The sequence below is a fragment of the Cebidichthys violaceus genome, unplaced genomic scaffold (genome assembly GCF_023349555.1).
Source record: "Cebidichthys violaceus isolate CVI_PGR_0920_01 unplaced genomic scaffold, fCebVio1.0.p SCAF_183, whole genome shotgun sequence".
NCBI lineage: Eukaryota > Metazoa > Chordata > Actinopteri > Perciformes > Stichaeidae > Cebidichthys > Cebidichthys violaceus.
Window position 1 is genome coordinate 110,124 of NW_027176354.1, and position 18,312 is coordinate 128,435.

The window sequence follows — 18,312 nt, forward strand, 5'->3', positions numbered from 1 at the left end:
ATAAAATAGACGGCATCATGAAGAAAGAACATTACCTGGAAATATTAAGGCAACATCTCAGGACATCAGCCAGGAAGCTAAAACTTGGGCGCAAATGGGTCTTCCAAATGGACAATGACCCTAAGCATACTGCCAAAATAGTTAAAAAGTGGCTTGAGGACAACAAAGTCAATGTCTTGGAGTGGCCATCACAAAGCCCTGACCTGAATCCCATCGAAAATTTGTGAGCAGATCTGAAAAGGCGTGTGCAAGAGAGGCGGCCAACAAACCTGACTCAGTTACACCAGTTCTGTCAGGAGGAATGGGCCAGAATTCCAGCAGAGTACTGTAAGAAGCTTGTGGAAGGATACCCAAAATGTTTGACCCAAGTCATGCAGTTCAAAGGCAATGCTACTAAATACTAAGGAAATGTATGTAAACTTTTGACCTTGAAGAAAGTAATAACAAATTCTCTAAAATATTCTCTCTCTCATTATTGTGGCATTTAGCAAAAATAAATAATTTTGGTAATCCTAACTGACCTGAAACAGAAGAGGTTTAGTCTGATTTAGCTTCAGACAGTGAGAAAAAATGAGTTATGTGTCTTTTTGCAGTGTATGTAAACTTCTGGTTTCAACTGTATATTACCACATAATATATGACGACATAATATATGACGACATAATATATTACCACATAATATATGCTGACATAATATATGACGACATAATATATGACGACATAATATATGACGACATAATATATTACCACATAATATATTACCACATAATATATTACCAAATAATATATGACGACATAATATATGACGACATAATATATGACGACATAATATATTACCACATAATATATGCCGACATAATATATGACGACATAATATATGACGACATAATATATTACCACATAATATATGCCGACATAATATATGACGACATAATATATTACCACATAATATATTACCACATAATATATTACCACATAATATATTACCACATAATATATGACGACATAATATATTACCACATAATATATTACCACATAATATATGACCACATAATATATTACCACATAATATATGACCACATAATATATTAGCACATAACACAGTTGTAATAATATAGAATTAGGAAAAATTATAATTGTTTAATCTGGTGTACGTTAATAAACTCTTATGTCATATCGGCTAATGTCTTGATTATAATGTTACACTGCTTAGATCCGCGGTGGTTTCTGATTGTGGGCCATATACAAAAAAAATATGAATATAAAAGGAGTCACGGGCCAAACAATAAAACGTGTAATTATCAGCATGAAAATCTGTATTTGTAGACCATATGTTATAGAAAATTAATTTTCTATCAGAAATAACTACTAAGCAGTTCAATATTTCACATTAAAGTAGTTTATTGGTGCGTCCACATCTTACTAAAAGCACTTCAGTATCTGCTGCTCTTCAATCTATTTTAAACTCTAGTACAGTGCACGGTCTCAGAGCCTCTTCAAAGTGTTATGATGTTCTGTGTTAAGATGTAAATCAGGCAGACAGACATTGTTAGATATTGGTTTCTGTTCGATGTAAATGAAACATGTAAATCTGTCTAATATTTAGGTATTTAAGTTACGAACAGAACAGATGAATTATCTCAGTGTAACAGTAGCAGCTATTTGTTTAAGTGGTGTCTTAACTTGTGAACTGGTTAAACTCCCCCCCCCCCCCCCCCCCCAGGTCTCCTCCCCCTCCAGCCAGCAGGTGTCTGTGTGAGGTGTGAATGGGACCTCTGTTCTCCACTGTCCCGGGAAATGAGCTGGAAAATGAGGGGCGGGGGGGAGCCACGCCCCCTCTTTCTCAGGACCTCTTTTTGGCTCTCCGATGTCTCCGTCCCCCCCCCCCCCTCTGGGCCGCGCTGTTTGAATACAGCTGTATGAATTTAGCAGGGCGCTTAAACAGGCCGCCGATCTGTCACCCTGCTTCTCTTTCCTCCCCTCCGTCCAGCCCCAGCCTGACCTCCCGGAGACAGACTCACTCAGCCCCTCATTCAAACTCAATCTGCTTTCAGCCCCTCTCAAAGCCTGTTTTATGAGTCCGAGGCCTTGTCGACAGCTTTAAAGCCCATATTCTCTCACTAATGCTACAATCGACTACGTGTTAGAGGATTAGGCTCTCTTCATGTGGTCATTATGCTCCGTGTCTTAGAAGTAGATGATGTGGCTCAAGATCTGCCCTCTAAGCTCTACGGCCCCACGAGTGGGACACTTTAAATATCTGGACTCGTCTCTTATTTAGCTGACATTGAACACAAACGGGTCTGTAGACGAGCCTCGGGGACGTTTGTTACCTCACGTTTTCATCTGCAGAGGAGAGTTCATCCTAACGTCCTCAGTAGGAGATTATCGATGAAAACAAGAAAACATCTTCTTGCAGAAAGGTAAACTTTTCTAGTGATACCTGCCGCTTCTTTAATAAAGAGTCAGAGCTGCTTCCTTTGGGACTCGACTCTCCAGGGGCCAGAAATAAATCCAAACACTCATTTGTGCAATAAAATCTCTTAATTTGCACAAAAACTATTAATTTATCCCCAGTTTGTTTGCTGGTTTTATCTGTTTTTACTTAGATTTATTTACATTATTGTTATTTATTGTCTTTTTTTGTATTATTTGCTTGGAGCTGCAAGCCAAATTCCCCGTGCAGAACAATAAAGACTGAATTCCAGTAAAATCACAATCTGCACAAACAAACAGTCAAACCAGACGCCATGAACCATGAACGCGTGACGTCTAAACATCTTTCAGTCTTTTTGTTTCAGACAGATTGATCCGGAGTGGGTTTTATTGAACCGCAGGAATTCCAGGAATGCGTCACAAAGTGAGTCCATATGTCAGCGTCTACACGCCGCTCGACTTAACAAACTAAAACCTGTCATTAGTATTTATTACAATTCAATCGTATACTTTTAGGGCGGATTTTCTATTCGTAAAATGCGAAATATAGTATTTGTAAATGTTTACCAAAGTACACCTTTTATATTTAACATCTCCACAGACATATATATATATATTATACTTATATATTTACGTCTGCGGTACAAATATTCTGTACTTTTATTGTTTCCTGCCACTTTGTACTTCTACCTGTACTACACTGAATACTGCACGTTTTACTGAAATATGACGAGCTGTAAAAAAAAACCACTTCAAGTTAGCAGTAACAGCGACATGTTACTTACACATGAATGCTTCAGTAACAATAATCCAATAATGTAATATGTCATCAGTACAACGTTCTGCTTTGTTACTTTATTTTGCTAATTGAATAGAATAGAAATCCTTTATCGTAAAGTATAACAACACATATCAAAAATAAATAGAATGTGTCTTATTTAAATAGTAAATATGTAATTGTTGTGACCTATAAAGACAGTAAGATATTGATCTTCTGGATATGATAATACTTGTGTACTTTTAAGGCAGGACTTCTGGATCTGGATGTCTAGTAACTTTATTAAATTCATGATAATCCTTCTATTAAATACCGTAAACATGTGCTCAAGTACCACTTCTATTTAAACGTATGTATCGGTAACTTTTGACTCTGCGTGGATGAACCTGACTCTGCTGTCATGGTTAGTGAAAAGGCCCACCAGCTCCTCTGTGAACACAATGAATAATTGATGCTCAGCTGAAATCAAGTCGTCCATTTAACTCCCATTTGAAACGCGAGCTGCCATCGAAGCCCTAATGTGTGAAGAGCCACCTGTAGTGACTGTCACGTGCAATCTGTACTCTCCTCTGGTGAGTGCGACCCCATTGTGACCAGCAGAGGAGTCCCAGGAGAGTGTGTGGAAAGTGTGTCTACCTACCCCGTTGGGGGGGGGGGGGGGGGGCAGCAGCAGGCAGGAGGCCAGCGGCCGTTGTCTGACACTGATTTGTAAAGGGAGACAATACGGCTCATTGACCTGCAGGCTCCACTGTCTGTTGCACATACCTCGCCCCGGCCCTCCCCGCTGGCTCCGCTGCTCTTTAAACACGAGCAGCAGATTGCCGTGGAGGAGGGGGGGGGGGGGGGCAGAGGGCCACAGGTTGCTTTGACAATGAGAAAACCTCAGAGACAAGAAGAGGCAGAGCCAAAAGCTAATGATGAACACATTCATATTCTAAAAAGTCTCACTCTGGCACAGTTTTATTTCCAACACGTTATTTTTTTATTTTTTTTATTTTCAGAATCCGGTTTATTGTCAAATATTGCCAAACAATAGGTAACAAATACAAATAAAATGTTTAAAAATACAATTACATTTTTTTTTTAAATATGTATGCATCTATGCGTTTATCTTTTATCATTGAATTTTATTCCATTTTATTTTTTAATACTTTTTAATTTAATTTAATTTGCCTCTTTGCGGTCCTGAAGTGTTTTAATCCTGGTTCAACCATGTGAAGCACTTTGTAACTTTATTTTGAAAACCATTTTCCTCATCTATCCTTATCTTGTGGTAAAATAGCATCAATACACTGTTAAAGTAAGTCATCTACTGTAATCTACACTCGTGGTTCCCATCGGGAAATACAGAAAAATTAATTTGCTAATTATGATTTTTTTTTCAATGATTAATTACTTCAATTGTTATTGGATAATTAATACATATTTGAGCTCTACTTCCCTTTAAAATTGGGGAAATGTCTAAAAACATGTACATAACTTTTGTATATATATTGTATATTTTTCCACTAAATTCATTTTGTGTTTTAGAACATTATCAAACACAAAAAAAAATCCCCACTGAGATCATTTACATTTATCTATTTAACCTTTATTCATCCAGGATAATCCCACTGAGATGTTGAATCTCATTTCTGACGAGTGTCCTGACGGCAGAGCGAGAGTTTAACACAAGCACCAAATAAAAACAGACTTTAAAAAAATCAAAAAGAAGATGGACAGATTGAACAAATATCAGTTCTTGGAGGATTTTAAACATCCATCCAGACTTTGACGCGTCTCCTCTGGCTCTCCCGTTGTAAACAAACACCCTCCTCCCTTTGTCATCCATTCCCATTGTCACAGTCTGGAGATGACCTTTTCTCTCTCTCTCTCCCCTCTCTGTCCTTTTCTTCTTCCTCCCTTCTCTCTTTCACTGTCGAAGACAAGCTGTTGCTCCGTCCCTGCGGGCCACTCCCTCACTTGTCTGCTCCTCTTTCCTCCCCCCCCCGCTCTCCCTCCCTCCCCCCGCCTGCTCTCCCCATCCTTCTCCCTCTCCCCACCTGTTGAAGCAATTGTTGCACGGACCATATTGTTGTCTTCTTATTATTTAATGTCACTCACGAGGGTCCACGCCCCCTTTTTCTACGCTCCTCTTCCTCCCCTCTCTCCCCCTCTCTCCCCCTCTCTCTCTCTCTCTCTCTCCCTCTCTCTCTCTCTTTCTCTCCCTGCTGGGTATAAATGTCTGAGCCGATAGATGAGCGCTGACATTCATCACAGCACCACAGGAAGCCAAAACCACTCCACCCAGGAGAAAAAGGATACCCAGCTTCTGTCTACCTGCACAACACAAAGGTGACAGAGGGACACTAGTGGCTGTTTCGTTTTTCTTCTTCCCCATTTGGACGTAAAAAACAAGTTGATATTCCCAGCCAGCCAGCAGGCCGCTTGCAGATGGACAGAGGCATGTCTGTGTCGCTGTGGTGCGAGGAGGCGGAGGAGAAGGAGGAGGACCAGAGTCAGGACCGGGGCCGGACTGAAGCCCGGGGCCACGCGGTGGGCTCGTCTCAGCTGCGGGCCGCCTGGGACCCCGCGGTGTCCGGGCACCGGGTGATCCAGAGGCTGCTCCACGTGGAGGAGAGGTACACGCCCTCCGTCCTCTACATCACCCTCATCCAGCGGGAGCCGGAGCGCAGGGACGAGCTCGCCAAATGGGCCCTGGAGGTATGAGAGCGCTCCAGTTTCTCCTGGATGTCGTCACTGCAGCTGTGATGCTGATGCCTCTCTCTCCCTCTCTCTCCCTCTCTCTCCCTCTCTCTCTCTCCCTCTCTCTCCCTCTCTCTCTCCCTCTCTCTCCCTCTCTCTCTCTCCCTCTCTCTCTCCCTCTCTCTCTCTCTCTCCACAGGTGTGCTGTGAGTGTGGCTGCGACGAGGCCGTGTTCCCCCTGTCCGTCTCCCTGATGGACAGGTTCCTGTCCGCCTCCTTGTCTCTGCCCGTCTCCCCGTACTGCCCGGCCGCTGGCTGCATCCTCATCGCCTCCAAACTCACAGAGTGCGACAACGTCACCGCCGACACCCTCTGCGCCGCAGCCGAGTACAGCTTCCAGCCCTCCAACCTGCGGGTGAGTCAGCAGGTTTTTCAAAACTGATGTAAAGACAGACAGAGACGGGATCTGAAAGGGAAACAAGAAACAAACTGATTTCTTTTGTGACGCCTTCGTTCATCCGTCAACTGAATCCACTTAAAACTTGAATTCATGTAAAGAAAATGAAGCGACCAGAGCATGAAATCTATTCTCACGTCAACATGTCTATATTACAACATGTGTCCCACGACCCTTTCTGAAAGCACCTGTCCTCACTCCATCAGGAGATGGAGCGCCTCATCCTCGCCACCCTCCGATGGGACACAGCGGCAGTGACTCCGCAGGACTTCCTCCCGCATTTTCTCGCCTCCGTGGAGCAGCGAGGAGACGGAGACGGCAGCGACTCCGAGGAGGCGCTGCTCTCCACCCTGCGGCGGCACGGCGACACGCTGGCCGCCATGTGTGCCTGCGACTCCCGCTTCCTGGGAGCCCCGCCGTCGCTCGTCGCCGCGGCGTCGCTGAACTGTGCCCTGCGGGGTCTGGGCAACAAGGGCCCCGCTCAGCTGGCTGTGATTTGTGAGGCCCTGGCGGAGCTCTGTCAGGCTGACCTGGTGAGCGCGATACACCTGCAACGTCTTTGAGGCTCTTCTCCAGCCTATTTATCTGATTTGATCACATTTAAGGGTTCTTCTGGTCTGCAGGGATGAGAGCTGCAAGACCAATCCGTTTTAAGCAAACAAGTCATTGCATCTGTAACACAATCATGCATTTTCTCTCTGTGTGTCTTGCATCCCAGGCGGTGCTGCAGTGCTACAGTGACATGATCGAGTATTCCCTCCGGCAGCGGCTGAGGAGCGGCCTGCAGCAGGGCCCCATGGAGAAGGACGAAGAGGTGGAGCACGAGAGACCCGGGACGCCCACAGACATGAGGGAGATTGATTTCTAAACGGTTGCATTGAAAGTGTGAATCAATCAAAAACCTTTCATCAAAGTCCATCAGTCAAACTGATATAAATTGATCGTGACCTCAAAATGCTCTGGCATGTCTTGATATTTTAAAAAAATTACTTTATTGAGTGACTGTTAATTTATTTTTTTAAACTTTATTTATTTTGTGAACAATTGTTGCAGCTATTCTGTTTTGCATGTGCCATATTTTATTATCTATTTCTATTAATTTTATTATCTATTTCTATTAATTTTATTGTAGGCCTAGATGTTGATATTTATACCCTTTAATTTATTATCACGTGCAATTGTTGGCTCTTTCTATGTTAATTTATTTCAACTTGCCATGACTTTGTGTTTGTGTGTGGAATTGAATGTACAACAGATCTATTTTTCAAAGCAATTAAACGTTTAAAACGTTTGTACTTATTTTGTGTGTTTTGTTGTGTGTTATTTACCGATGGGACAATGCTGCCTTCACTTACTAATCATAGGGTAGTACTTCTGAGCTCTGAACTTACGTTACTATAAATCTACTTTTGATAGGACGTACATACCACCGTAAACGACAGATATAAGAGCACATGTGTTGTTGTCTGATTTTATTTCTTAATAAAAAAGGTTTTCTGACTCATTACGGGCTGTAGTACGAAAAAAGAAAAACACGAATCGGTCCAAAAATAGGAAATAAACGCGTCCATCATTTTCGACAGTCTCTGAAGGCGTCATGTTGGACCAGTGCCGCATTTCCCGTGACGTCACTTTTATCCGACGCGACATCAGCTCCTGTTTTGAGCATCTCGGATCAGGTAATACACACATAACAACACACAAAAGACGAGCTGTTGAAAGATATTTTACGTTATAACACTTTCTTTTTTAATAGGACGTTTTAATATCGGCGGATTTTTAAAGGAAGAATTCATAGAAAATCGTGACGTAGGAGGTAAAGGACGTTTTCTATATAGCTCACCGCTAACTCACGGAAATAGATACCAAGTTAACGTTGGCTAGCTAGCGACAGGAACCTCGTATTATGCTAATATCCTAATTAAACCGTGTTGTTTGTCACACTGACGTCGTGCACTAAATGTGTGCTGTCGGTGTGCGCCAACCTATTTCACTAAAAGCTGAATGTGACGAGTTCTCGCTGACGTTGTCGACGCTACATTTAAAGAATGATGTAACGTGTTGGGGATGAAGCGCGCGCGTGTGTGTACCTTTAAATGAGAGTCTGACTCATTGCATGTTGGAGAAAACAAAAAACGTGTGACTTGTCGTTGAAGACGTCGACGATCAAATCCGGCAGAGTTAACATTGCAGCAGCGTTCAAGCTGTTCCGGTACAGAAGAAACGCCAGAGCAGAATAACCAGATCACTGTATGTAGAAAATACAACGCCTTAAATATGATCAGAAGCAGAATCAGACGCAAATGATATTGCTTTGTGAACATGTTCTGGAATATTGTAATTCAAGATTTGACTGAAACAAAATGGACCTTTTGACTGCGGCCATGAGTCTGTGTTATTTCTGACACACCCGGCAATGTAACGCATTGCTCGCCTCTTATGTAGGAGAACTGGTTTTTAATTTGTCACACGCCTCTGCATGCAGTGTCGTCACATACTTTTTGTGTTTTATTTTGAAGGAGGATGAACCTCAAACCCGGCTGGCTGCTGCTGCTTCTCTCCGTCTGCGCCGGGGTCTGGTCGGTGCCCATCGATCGCAGCAATGCAGACAACCAGGAAGCCAAAGCGGAGGTGCCGGAGGAGAACGTGGTAACGGTCCCAAAAGTCTCAGTCGTGGTACTTCCTAAGTTGAGACTCGGTGCTTGCTGTGAATAACTTTCCCTTTGCGCCCCCCCCCCCCCCCCCCCCCCCCCTCGCAGGACACCGGCCTGTACTACGACCGGTACCTCAGGGAGGTGATCGAGGTTCTGGAGACGGACCCTCACTTCAGAGAGAAGCTGCAGACGGCGAACACGGAGGACATCAAGGTCAGCGTCCGTTTCTTCTTCTTCTTCTTCTTCTTCTTCGTCCTTGGTTGTCGTTTTTAGGATCTCACGTTGGCTCCGCTGTGCTCACCCGGTGTGTTTACGTCTCGTGTTCTCCGGCAGAACGGTCGTCTCAGTAAAGAGCTGGACCTGGTCGGTCACCACGTGAGGACTCGCCTGGATGAGCTGAAGCGCCAGGAGGTTTCTCGCCTCAGGATGCTGCTCAAGGCCAAGCTGGACAGCGCCAACACACAGAGTGAGAGGACTCATTCATCCACGAGAGCGTATGATTCATATTCATGTGGACGGTCACTTTAGGTTTCATTTAAAGACCTCCAGGGAAAATCAGATGATTGACGATCACAGAGAGACAACAAATACTAATGTTTATGTGTGTGTGTGTGTGTGTGTGTGTGTGTGTGTGTGTGAAGGCCTGCAGATGGACCACGCCTCCCTGCTGAAGCAGTTTGAACATCTGGATCCCCACAATCAAAACACCTTCGAGGCCAAAGACCTCGAGCTGCTAATCACGACGGTAAGATCGTCCAGAGAGAACCACGGCTGGATCACCGGAGACCCCGGAGTCAGTCCGTGGTTTATGTGTTCAGACCGGATTGAAATGCAGGATCGTAATCACGCGGATCAGGCTCCAGATGGCGGGGCCTTGTTACTTGACTGCTCCTCGCCGCCTCATCTGATGATCTCTTTTTTTCTTTTTTCTTTTTAGGCCACCAAGGACCTGGAGAACTACGACGCCGAGAGACACGAGGAGTTCAAGCGCTACGAGATGCTGAAGGAGCACGAGAGACGGGAGTACCTGAAGGGCCTGGACCAGGAGAAGAGGGAGCGAGAGGAGAAGAGAATGCAGGAGCTCAAGGACAAACACCGGCAGCACCCCAAAGTCAACGCTCCGGTACGCCTCGAACGCACCGCGTCACTTCTGCTTCTCTCTGGAAGCCGACGAAGCTCTCTAACACGCTTTGCTTCCTTCTCTCCACGCGCAGGGAAGCGTTGCTCAGCTACGGGAAGTCTGGGAGGAGACGGACGGACTGGACCCTCAGGAGTTCAACCCCAAAACATTTTTTAAACTGCACGGTGAGGCCACGCCTCCTCTGTTGAACCTCTTGGTCTTTTGTTATGATGTGAGTAAACATGAATAAAGTGCTTCTTCTCTGCCCCGTTTAGATACAAATGAAGACGGAGTGTTAGATGAGCAGGAATTGGAGGCTCTCTTCACTAAAGAGGTAAAGAACCCTGAAGAACATCACGGCTTCAAACCCCAGCTTCCACAATGAAACTCTTTAAAAAAAAAAAACAAAATATCAAAAAGATGGATGATCATCCGTCTGAAAATACAGCTGCTTCATCTGTGTTCCTGCAGACTTTTTGTTTTTTTTTTAAAGTAAAAGTTCTGAACCTGACACATCTGTCCCTGTAACATCTGTTCATCTCCGTCCTCCAGCTGGAGAAAGTCTACGACGCAAAGAACGAGGAGGACGACATGACGGAGATGGAGGAGGAGAGGCTGAGGATGAGGGAGCATGTGATGAAGAACGTGAGTCTTCGCCGTTGGCCTTTTTAATCTCTGCTCTTTTTCTTTCTCTTTGCTTTGCTTCGACTGACGTTGCTTTTCGTCTTCGTGTTTTTAAAAAGGTGGATGCCAATAAAGATCGTCTCGTCACCCTGGAGGAGTTCCTGAAATCCACGGAGAAGAAGGAGTTCAGTAATCCCAAAGAGTGGGAGGTAAGGAGGCCCAGAGGTCGGGGCGTAGTTGGTGAAGCTATTCTTTAGCCTACGATACCCACAATGCAACGGCGCCCGTTCCGTTCAGTCTGAGCTCACTGATGTGTGGCGTGAATCCTGCGTCTCTGCAGACCCTGGAAACCAGCCCGGTGTACACGGAGGAGGAGCTGCAGCGGTTCGAGGTTGAACTCCTGGACCGAGAGGAGGAGCTGAAGAGGAAGGCGGAGAATCTGCAACAGCAGCAGGAGCTGCTGAAGGAGCGAGGCAAAGCCCTGGAGGCCCAGAGGAGAGAGTACCAGCAGGTAGAGAACGCGTCGGGGTCAGCTTTTCAGCCCGTTGTAACGCCGAAAACACGTAGCGATCATAACTCTATGTTCATTTTTTATATTTCAGGCGGTGTTAGAAATGTCCCAGAGACAGAAAGAGCAGCAGGCAGCAGACGGGCAGCCTCCCGCGGGTCCTAATGGAGAACTACAGTTCCAACCAGAGGCGCAAAAATTGGAAGATAAAGGTAACCTGAGACGTGACACACACACATGTTTTAATGTTGGGCTTGAGTTTCTTCTTCTATTTCAGTGGATCTCTCTCTCTCCTCTCTCTCACAGCTGAACACCAGCCTGAGGCCCACAATAATCTGCCTGCAGAGCCTCCACAGAATCTGCCAATACACACTTAGTGCAGCACACACATATACACACACACACACACACACACACACACACACACGCGCACGATTTTCACTGACACAGATATCCAGATGGGTTCCACACACTGAATGACGTGGAGCGTTTGTATAAATTCAGGATTGGCTCGTGAATCCTGACATATTCTACTGTGTTCATCTCTGTGGTCTCCGTTAGATTTAAAGATCTCAAAACACACACACACACACACACACACACACATATATATATATCTGTGTGTGTGTGTGTGTGTGTGTGTGTGTGTGTGTGTGTGTTTCAGTGACGTTTTCATTGCAGGGTTCTTCAGTGTAAAATCATCTTAAAATAAAGAATTAATTTAAAACCTCTAAACCAAACGTCTTGAAATCAAATTATTTTGGGGGACAAATCTTCACTGTTTACTCTCCAAAGTGTTTCCTTTCATTCAAACTCTGCAGGTTGTTGAATGAAAAGCATCAAATCTAAACTCTGAAAACGTTCATATTACATCTTTTTGACTGTATGTTTGATTTGTAATATTGTGTTTAGCTGTAAGAGTGATTTGATACAATAAACATACTTAAGAATAGAGTGATAGAAGTAATAATACAGTGTGGGTGAGTGTTTAGATGCTCCTCCTCCTCCTCCTCCTCCTCCTCCTCCTCCTCCTGGTGGCTGAGTGTCTCTGTTGTCCACTGTTCATGGCTCCCCAGAGACCAGCTGATGCTTGTTGTTGTCCCGTTGACGAGATGCTTCCCTGGCCCGCCGCTCAGAGCATTCCTACCAGCATTCCTCCGGCCCGCTGACCCCCCGTGACCCCCATTGGTGGGGGGGGGGGGTCCCTCCCCTCCTGGTGTCCACCCAGCTGCCCGCTGTCCGTCACCGCCTGTCATATCGGCCCGAACAGAGACGTCTTCAGGAATCATCAAGTCAGTGTTTGTTGTGATGTAATCCAGGGTTCAGACACTGGGGGTGGGGTTTAGAGATGTTCAGTCTGGTGGGTGTAGATGCAAATATAACAATTCTGATAGTTTTCAGCCAATATCAATACTTTGATGCACTTTTGTTGCAGTTTTAGCTCAAACAGGCAAAGCTGTTTGCTTTTATTATGTTGTCGTATTAAGGGACAAACTGTTAGTGAATAACGTGCCGATTCTCCATCAGTCCACTTGAATAATACTGGAAGACACCAGTTATATCTGATGACGAGTGTGATAGATGTGTCTGTCATGCAAAAGTGAATGAGAGTGTGACAGTGTGTGTTTGGATGCTTTAATCAACAGTACCTCCTTATTTTTAACATTTAATAAACCATACCTCCTTATTTTAAACATTTAATAAACCATACCTCCTTATTTTAAACATTTAATAAACCATACCTCCTTATTTTTAACATTTAATAACCATACCTCCTTATTTTAAACATTTAATAAACCATACCTCCTTATTTTAAACATTTAATAAACCATACCTCCTTATTTTAAACATTTAATAAACCATACCTCCTTATTTTTAACATTTAATAAACCATACCTCCTTATTTTAAACATTTAATAAACCATACCTCCTTATTTTAAACATTTAATAAACAATACCTCCTTATTTTAAACATTTAATAAACCATACCTCCTTATTTTAAACATTTAATGAACAATACCTCCTTATTTTAAACATTTAATAAACCATACCTCCTTATTTTAAACATTTAATGAACAATATACCTCCTTATTTTAAACATTTAATGAACAATACCTCCTTATTTTAAACATTTAATGAACAATACCTCCTTATTTTAAACATTTAATGAACAATACCTCCTTATTTTAAACATTTAATGAACCATACCTCCTTATTTTTAAACATTTAATGAACAATACCTCCTTATTTTAAACATTTAATAAACCATACCTCCTTATTTTAAACATTTAATGAACAATACCTCCTTATTTTAAACATTTAATAAACATACCTCCTTATTTTAAACATTTAATAAACCATACCTCCTTATTTTAAACATTTAATGAACAATACCTCCTTATTTTAAACATTTAATAAACCATACCTCCTTATTTTAAACATTTAATGAACCATACCTCCTTATTTTTTAAACATTTAATGAACAATACCTCCTTATTTTTAAACATTTAATGATGAATGATTAAAACTAGTGAACTTACACAATTAAGACTCTTTATAATGTATTTTAAAACTGAAATAATGAATGATATATATATATATATATATATATACACACAGTATATATACAATATATACATACAGTATATATAATTATTCATGCAGTAGGACTGTGTCTGGTGCTGGTTTCCTGTGAAAGGTGCAGTGAGGGTCCAGGTCCCGGTGGGGACTCTAACAGGTCTTTGTTGTGTTGCTGGTCTTCAGCAGGAGACCCTGAAGGTGTCAACGCTCTGTCAGCGGGTCTGTTCGGACGTCGTGAGGTGTTCAGGTACTGAGACTTCACTGGACAACTGAGACTCTGCATTTACTGCACTTATTGTACCTTTTTCTCTCCTGTTTTATTCTTAAAATCGCACCATTATTTTGCAGATAAACACACTATTTGGTGCACTGTTATAGTTTAAAGTACCCAGATTTATATATGTATCAATTCAAAAATAAGATGCAGCAACAAAAACTGTACACAGTGAAAAGAACCTGACTTTCTCCTTTTTATATTTAAGATTTTACTGCAACAGGAGCAGGTTTTGTGCTTTTAATGGAGTATTATTCCACGGTAAGGATGTCATCTTTTTTGCAGATAATATTAAATATTTTCGAGGCATTTTTTTTTGTATTTATTTAACCTCATAACAAAAAACCAGGGGTTCATAATCCAAAAATAATCCCATTGAGATTTTGAATCTCTCTTTCAAAAGGGTCCTGGTCAAGATGGCAGCGTAAAAGTTTCACGACATTTTCAGACAAAAGTGAAAAACAACATGAAAACATAAATAAATATATAAATATATATATTGTGTTTTTATGCTGCTTTACTGCAAAAAGAAATTGTGAGCTGTATATTTCAGAACATACTTTGTTTGTTCTTTTTAAAACATTGCTCATTAAATGCGGACGCTCTTTAAATGCCGCTCTACTGTACATCACCCTCTCTGAAGAGGGCATTACGTCACCCCCCTCTGTTATACCTACCAGGCTTAAGTCCCGCCTCCCCTGCGTTCTGATTGGCTCACAGGCCAATCCTCTCATGACTGCTGATGGTGACTGGTACTTTACTGACACGATGAGCTGAATGAGAAAGAAAATTGTCAACATTTGTATTACATTTATTTGTATAGTATAACTTAATAGCTTGTAGATCTTAAACTAAATACAAACTTTGAAAGTTGAAGTTCTGGTCATTTTTAAGTTTATTTTTTTATTTTCACCTTTTCAAAAGTTCCTCATATTGTTTAGTTTTACACTAAAACGAGTGAATCCATGATGGTTATTTAAAATCTAGACATTAGTGTTAAAACCTTCTGATATCGGTGCTTTGTATTCTCCCTATTGAGCCGCCAGAGGGCGCGATTGTTTGATTATCTTTAGTAAGTTTTTAGTGGACCACAGCGTGAGAATATATCAATGAAATACCGCTCACTCTGCTGACGCGCATTTGTTTCGTGTTCAAAGACGTGACGGTGAAACAACGTGCAGCAGGAAGTGAGTTTGAGGACGCGAGGAGTTCACGTATCTGCTGTGAGCTTGTTTCTTTAAGACCCAGCATCTTCAACCGAGGAGGAGAGACGAGGCGCGAGAAGCGACGGGAGGGCGTCAAGTTACACCAAAGCACCAGGAAGAGGACCGGAAGCAGTATTATTTCTCTCAGAATAAAGTTTGTATTTAGTATTATATTTAGAAAACTGATTTATCTGTCATTACTCCTTTTTTAACACAGTCATTCTATATAGCTCGTTTTCACAAAAGATAGTTGTCCACAAGGAGTCAATATAGATCATTACACCTGTCCTAGGTTCCTGTCACCTTCCTTGTAGGTTGTAATGCTTTAAAGCAAAGAAATGTCTACTCAATAACAGGTTGAATATATATATATATATATATATATATATATATATATATATATATATATATATATATATATATATATGCAGGCACTTCAACCAAGAGTGTAGACACTAAAACTTGTCCGCTTTTGTCTTTCATCGAGACACCTTTTGTTCTGCCTCAATAGAAATAAAATGAATCTAAACTGATGTTTATTACAGATTTTAACGAGATTCAAGGCGTTTTATTTGTCACCTCGTAGAATGTGTGCAGTCTAATGCAGAGTGGCTTATTAATTATAATTATAATCATTGTTTTGTTTTTAGTTTTGCCTCACTAATCTTCTTTTATTGTCTTGTTAAGCACTTTGTAACACATTATTATTCATAATAACAATATATTATTATTATTAATGCTATAATAATTGATAATCACAACTTAAATAAAGTTATGGGCTATATCTTCCATGCGAAAACATATTTAGAAATATGTAATTATTCAAAAAAGAATATTCAAGAATATTAAGTCCATATTGTGTATGTGGGCTGTGTATTTTTTCACAAAATAAAAGGTCACATTTGTAGTCACACCAGCTGTTTTGCTTGCACGTTTTATTCTGAAAGGTCCTGACCGGATGTAGCCTGTGTTTCCTCCGTGCGTCTTTACGCCGGAGCCGAAGCGTCGCTCCCCTCAGCAGAGAGAGAGAGAGAGAGAGAGAGAGAGAGAGAGAGAGAGAGAGAGAGGGATGGGGCAGGCTGGTAACCGGGCTGTAACGGTAACCGGGCTGTAACGGGGGGATAAGCTGCAGCCTCCGTCTCTCAGGTGCTCCGGATGGAGTGAACCGGCCACCGAGGCGCCTTCACTTCCTGTCTCTGCCGATCATGGAGAGGGTAAGACAACACGCATCGCTCGGCGGCTGCGGCCCCTGAAATCCACCGTGATGTTCGGTGCACACACGGATCTAGCTGTGCGTTAGACCGTCCAGCTGTTTTTATGGGTGGAGGGGGGGGGGGAGGAAGGAGAGAGGGAGGGAGGGAGGAGGGAGTGGGGTGTTGATAGGAAATAGACGCCTTGCAGTCGGAATAAAAAGCCAAAGAGACGCACCGTTTTCCGACATTTAGGTCATTCATGCCACTAAAAATAACCCACTTGCGTGATATGTATCTCCCGGTTGAACGTGTTAATTAGGCCTCCATCATTTACAGCATGATTGGCACCTCCTCCCGTGCGAGGCTCTCGTGCACAGCCCTATACATGCTTTAAAAAAACAAACAAAAAAAAAACAGGCTCTGTCCTTTTATTAAAGACAGCAATTTATCTCCCGTCCAAAACCCTGAGGATAATAAACCTGATTGACACAGAATATATATATATTAATATATGTTTTACTGATGGCTTCCGGAGCCGTAGAAAAAAAATGATTTCCTCCTGGATACAGCCCGTAATTACAATTCACGATGACACCCTTTTTCCTCTTCACGTGAGATGTATGAAACGGCGCCGCGTCTCTCTGCTCCAGCCTGCGGGCCCGGTGATTGTTCCGTGTTTTGCACGGGGCTGCTGGGGTAACGACTCGTTTCCGTGCATCGTGCGCCATTCGTTTGCACCGTTGTCTGACTTGTCAGTGGAGCCGTAGACATGCACTGATGGACGGGCCGGGTTAGTCCCGCGCGTTGAGCATCGCGATCTAAGTCAGAGAGAGAGAGAGAGAGAGAGAGAGAGAGAGAGAGAGAGAGAGAGAGAGAGAGAGAGAGAGAGAGGGGGGGGGGCTGTGCTGCAACACAGTGATGGTTGCTGTGTGTGTGTGTGTGTGTGGTGTGTGTGTGTGTGTGTGTGTGTGTGTGTGAGAAATACAGGCTTTATAACAACCTCTCCTGTTCCTAAACTTGTCCTCTTTCTTCTTCTTCTTCTTCTCTCTCCAGGTCCGTCTCTCGTCTCAGTGAAGCCTGGGCCCGGGGGGTCAGAGGTCATCCATTAAAACCTGCACCCCCCCCCCCCCCCCCCCCCCCCTCACAACCCTCTCCACCAGACCCACAGACCCCCTCGTCATCACCCAACATTGTCCCCCCCCCCCTCCAAAACAAACGTGGGAGCTCTCACCCACACCTCCACAGAGCTCGTCTCTCCCCCCCCCCCCCACTAAAGTATCAGTCGGCCGTCCGGTTAGGAGTCGGCGGTCCACCAGACGCTGCCGCCGGGCGTCCTAGACCGTCTCTCAGATATCCCGCCTCTCACACGCGGGCCTCAAGATGATGTGCGAGGTGATGCCCACCATCTCGGAGGACGGCCCGCGGAGGCGGAGGAGGCGGCTCGTCTTCCCCGGCGGGGGGCGGAGGAGGAGGAGGGATTGGCGGAGGAGGAGGAGGGATAGGAGGCATTGGGGGCTTCGGCAGCAGGGACCCCCGCGGTAGTGGCGGCGGCGGCGGTAACAGTAACAGCAGTAGCGGCGGCGGCAGCGATGAGGGCGGCAGCACGGGCAACCTGGAGTCACTGATGGTGAACATGCTGACGGAGAGGGAGAGGCTGCTGGAGAGCCTGAGGGAGACCCAGGACAGCCTGGGGACGGCACACCTGCGCCTCAGAGACCTGGGCCACGAGAAGGAGTCGCTCCAGAGGCAGCTGTCCATCGCCTTGCCGCAGGTACGTGTGTGTGTGTGTGTGTGTGTG

The 18,312-nt window shown here is 43.6% G+C and overlaps 3 protein-coding genes and 1 long non-coding RNA gene across 5 annotated transcripts in view; all 4 read left to right on the forward strand.

The window, feature by feature from the left end:
* The first annotated feature begins 5,626 nt into the window (after positions 1-5,626).
* On the forward strand, positions 5,627-7,351 carry ccndx (cyclin Dx). Its single transcript, XM_068712915.1, has 4 exons — positions 5,627-5,917; positions 6,099-6,314; positions 6,563-6,889; positions 7,075-7,351. The coding sequence occupies exons 1-4, from the start codon at positions 5,648-5,650 to the stop codon at positions 7,222-7,224; spliced, it is 963 nt and encodes a 320-aa protein (XP_068569016.1). The 5' UTR covers positions 5,627-5,647; the 3' UTR covers positions 7,225-7,351.
* Positions 7,352-7,972: 621 nt separating this feature from the next.
* On the forward strand, positions 7,973-12,002 carry nucb1 (nucleobindin 1). Of its 2 annotated transcripts, none has more exons than XM_068712931.1 (13): positions 7,973-8,035; positions 8,876-9,005; positions 9,116-9,223; positions 9,344-9,476; positions 9,652-9,755; positions 9,948-10,133; positions 10,225-10,315; positions 10,406-10,464; positions 10,683-10,775; positions 10,874-10,963; positions 11,095-11,265; positions 11,357-11,474; positions 11,569-12,002. In XM_068712931.1, the coding sequence occupies exons 2-13, from the start codon at positions 8,880-8,882 to the stop codon at positions 11,637-11,639; spliced, it is 1,350 nt and encodes a 449-aa protein (XP_068569032.1). In that variant the 5' UTR covers positions 7,973-8,035; positions 8,876-8,879; the 3' UTR covers positions 11,640-12,002. The 2 variants fall into 2 exon arrangements, with proteins under 2 accessions (XP_068569032.1, XP_068569033.1); XM_068712932.1 differs by lacking the exon at positions 7,973-8,035 and adding an exon at positions 8,522-8,606.
* A 321-nt stretch (positions 12,003-12,323) lies between these two features.
* Positions 12,324-15,666, forward strand: LOC137874287 (uncharacterized). The gene is made up of 3 exons (XR_011103283.1): positions 12,324-12,554; positions 14,029-14,377; positions 15,274-15,666. It is a non-coding gene; the product is annotated as an uncharacterized lncRNA (long non-coding RNA).
* Positions 15,667-17,619: 1,953 nt separating this feature from the next.
* Positions 17,620-18,312, forward strand: part of LOC137874300 (liprin-alpha-3-like) — a 27,876-nt gene continuing 27,183 nt past the window's right edge. Inside the window, 2 exon segments of the mRNA XM_068712933.1 lie at positions 17,620-17,933; positions 17,935-18,285. Coding sequence (XP_068569034.1) covers positions 17,895-17,933; positions 17,935-18,285 — 390 coding nt within the window. The 5' untranslated portion in view covers positions 17,620-17,894.

What these genes read in the sequence shown, in the direction of transcription:
- ccndx (XM_068712915.1), top strand. Translation starts at nt 5,648, where the DNA reads ATGGACAGAGGCATGTCTGTGTCGCTGTGGTGCGAGGAGGCGGAGGAG. An exon ending in TCCAGCCCTCCAACCTGCGG is followed by an intron (nt 6,315 to 6,562) that starts GTGAGTCAGCAG and finishes TCACTCCATCAG; the next exon opens with GAGATGGAGCGCCTCATCCT. An exon ending in AGCTCTGTCAGGCTGACCTG is followed by an intron (nt 6,890 to 7,074) that starts GTGAGCGCGATA and finishes CTTGCATCCCAG; the next exon opens with GCGGTGCTGCAGTGCTACAG.
- nucb1 (XM_068712931.1), top strand. Translation starts at nt 8,880, where the DNA reads ATGAACCTCAAACCCGGCTGGCTGCTGCTGCTTCTCTCCGTCTGCGCC. An exon ending in AGGCTCTCTTCACTAAAGAG is followed by an intron (nt 10,465 to 10,682) that starts GTAAAGAACCCT and finishes TCCGTCCTCCAG; the next exon opens with CTGGAGAAAGTCTACGACGC. An exon ending in GTAATCCCAAAGAGTGGGAG is followed by an intron (nt 10,964 to 11,094) that starts GTAAGGAGGCCC and finishes GCGTCTCTGCAG; the next exon opens with ACCCTGGAAACCAGCCCGGT.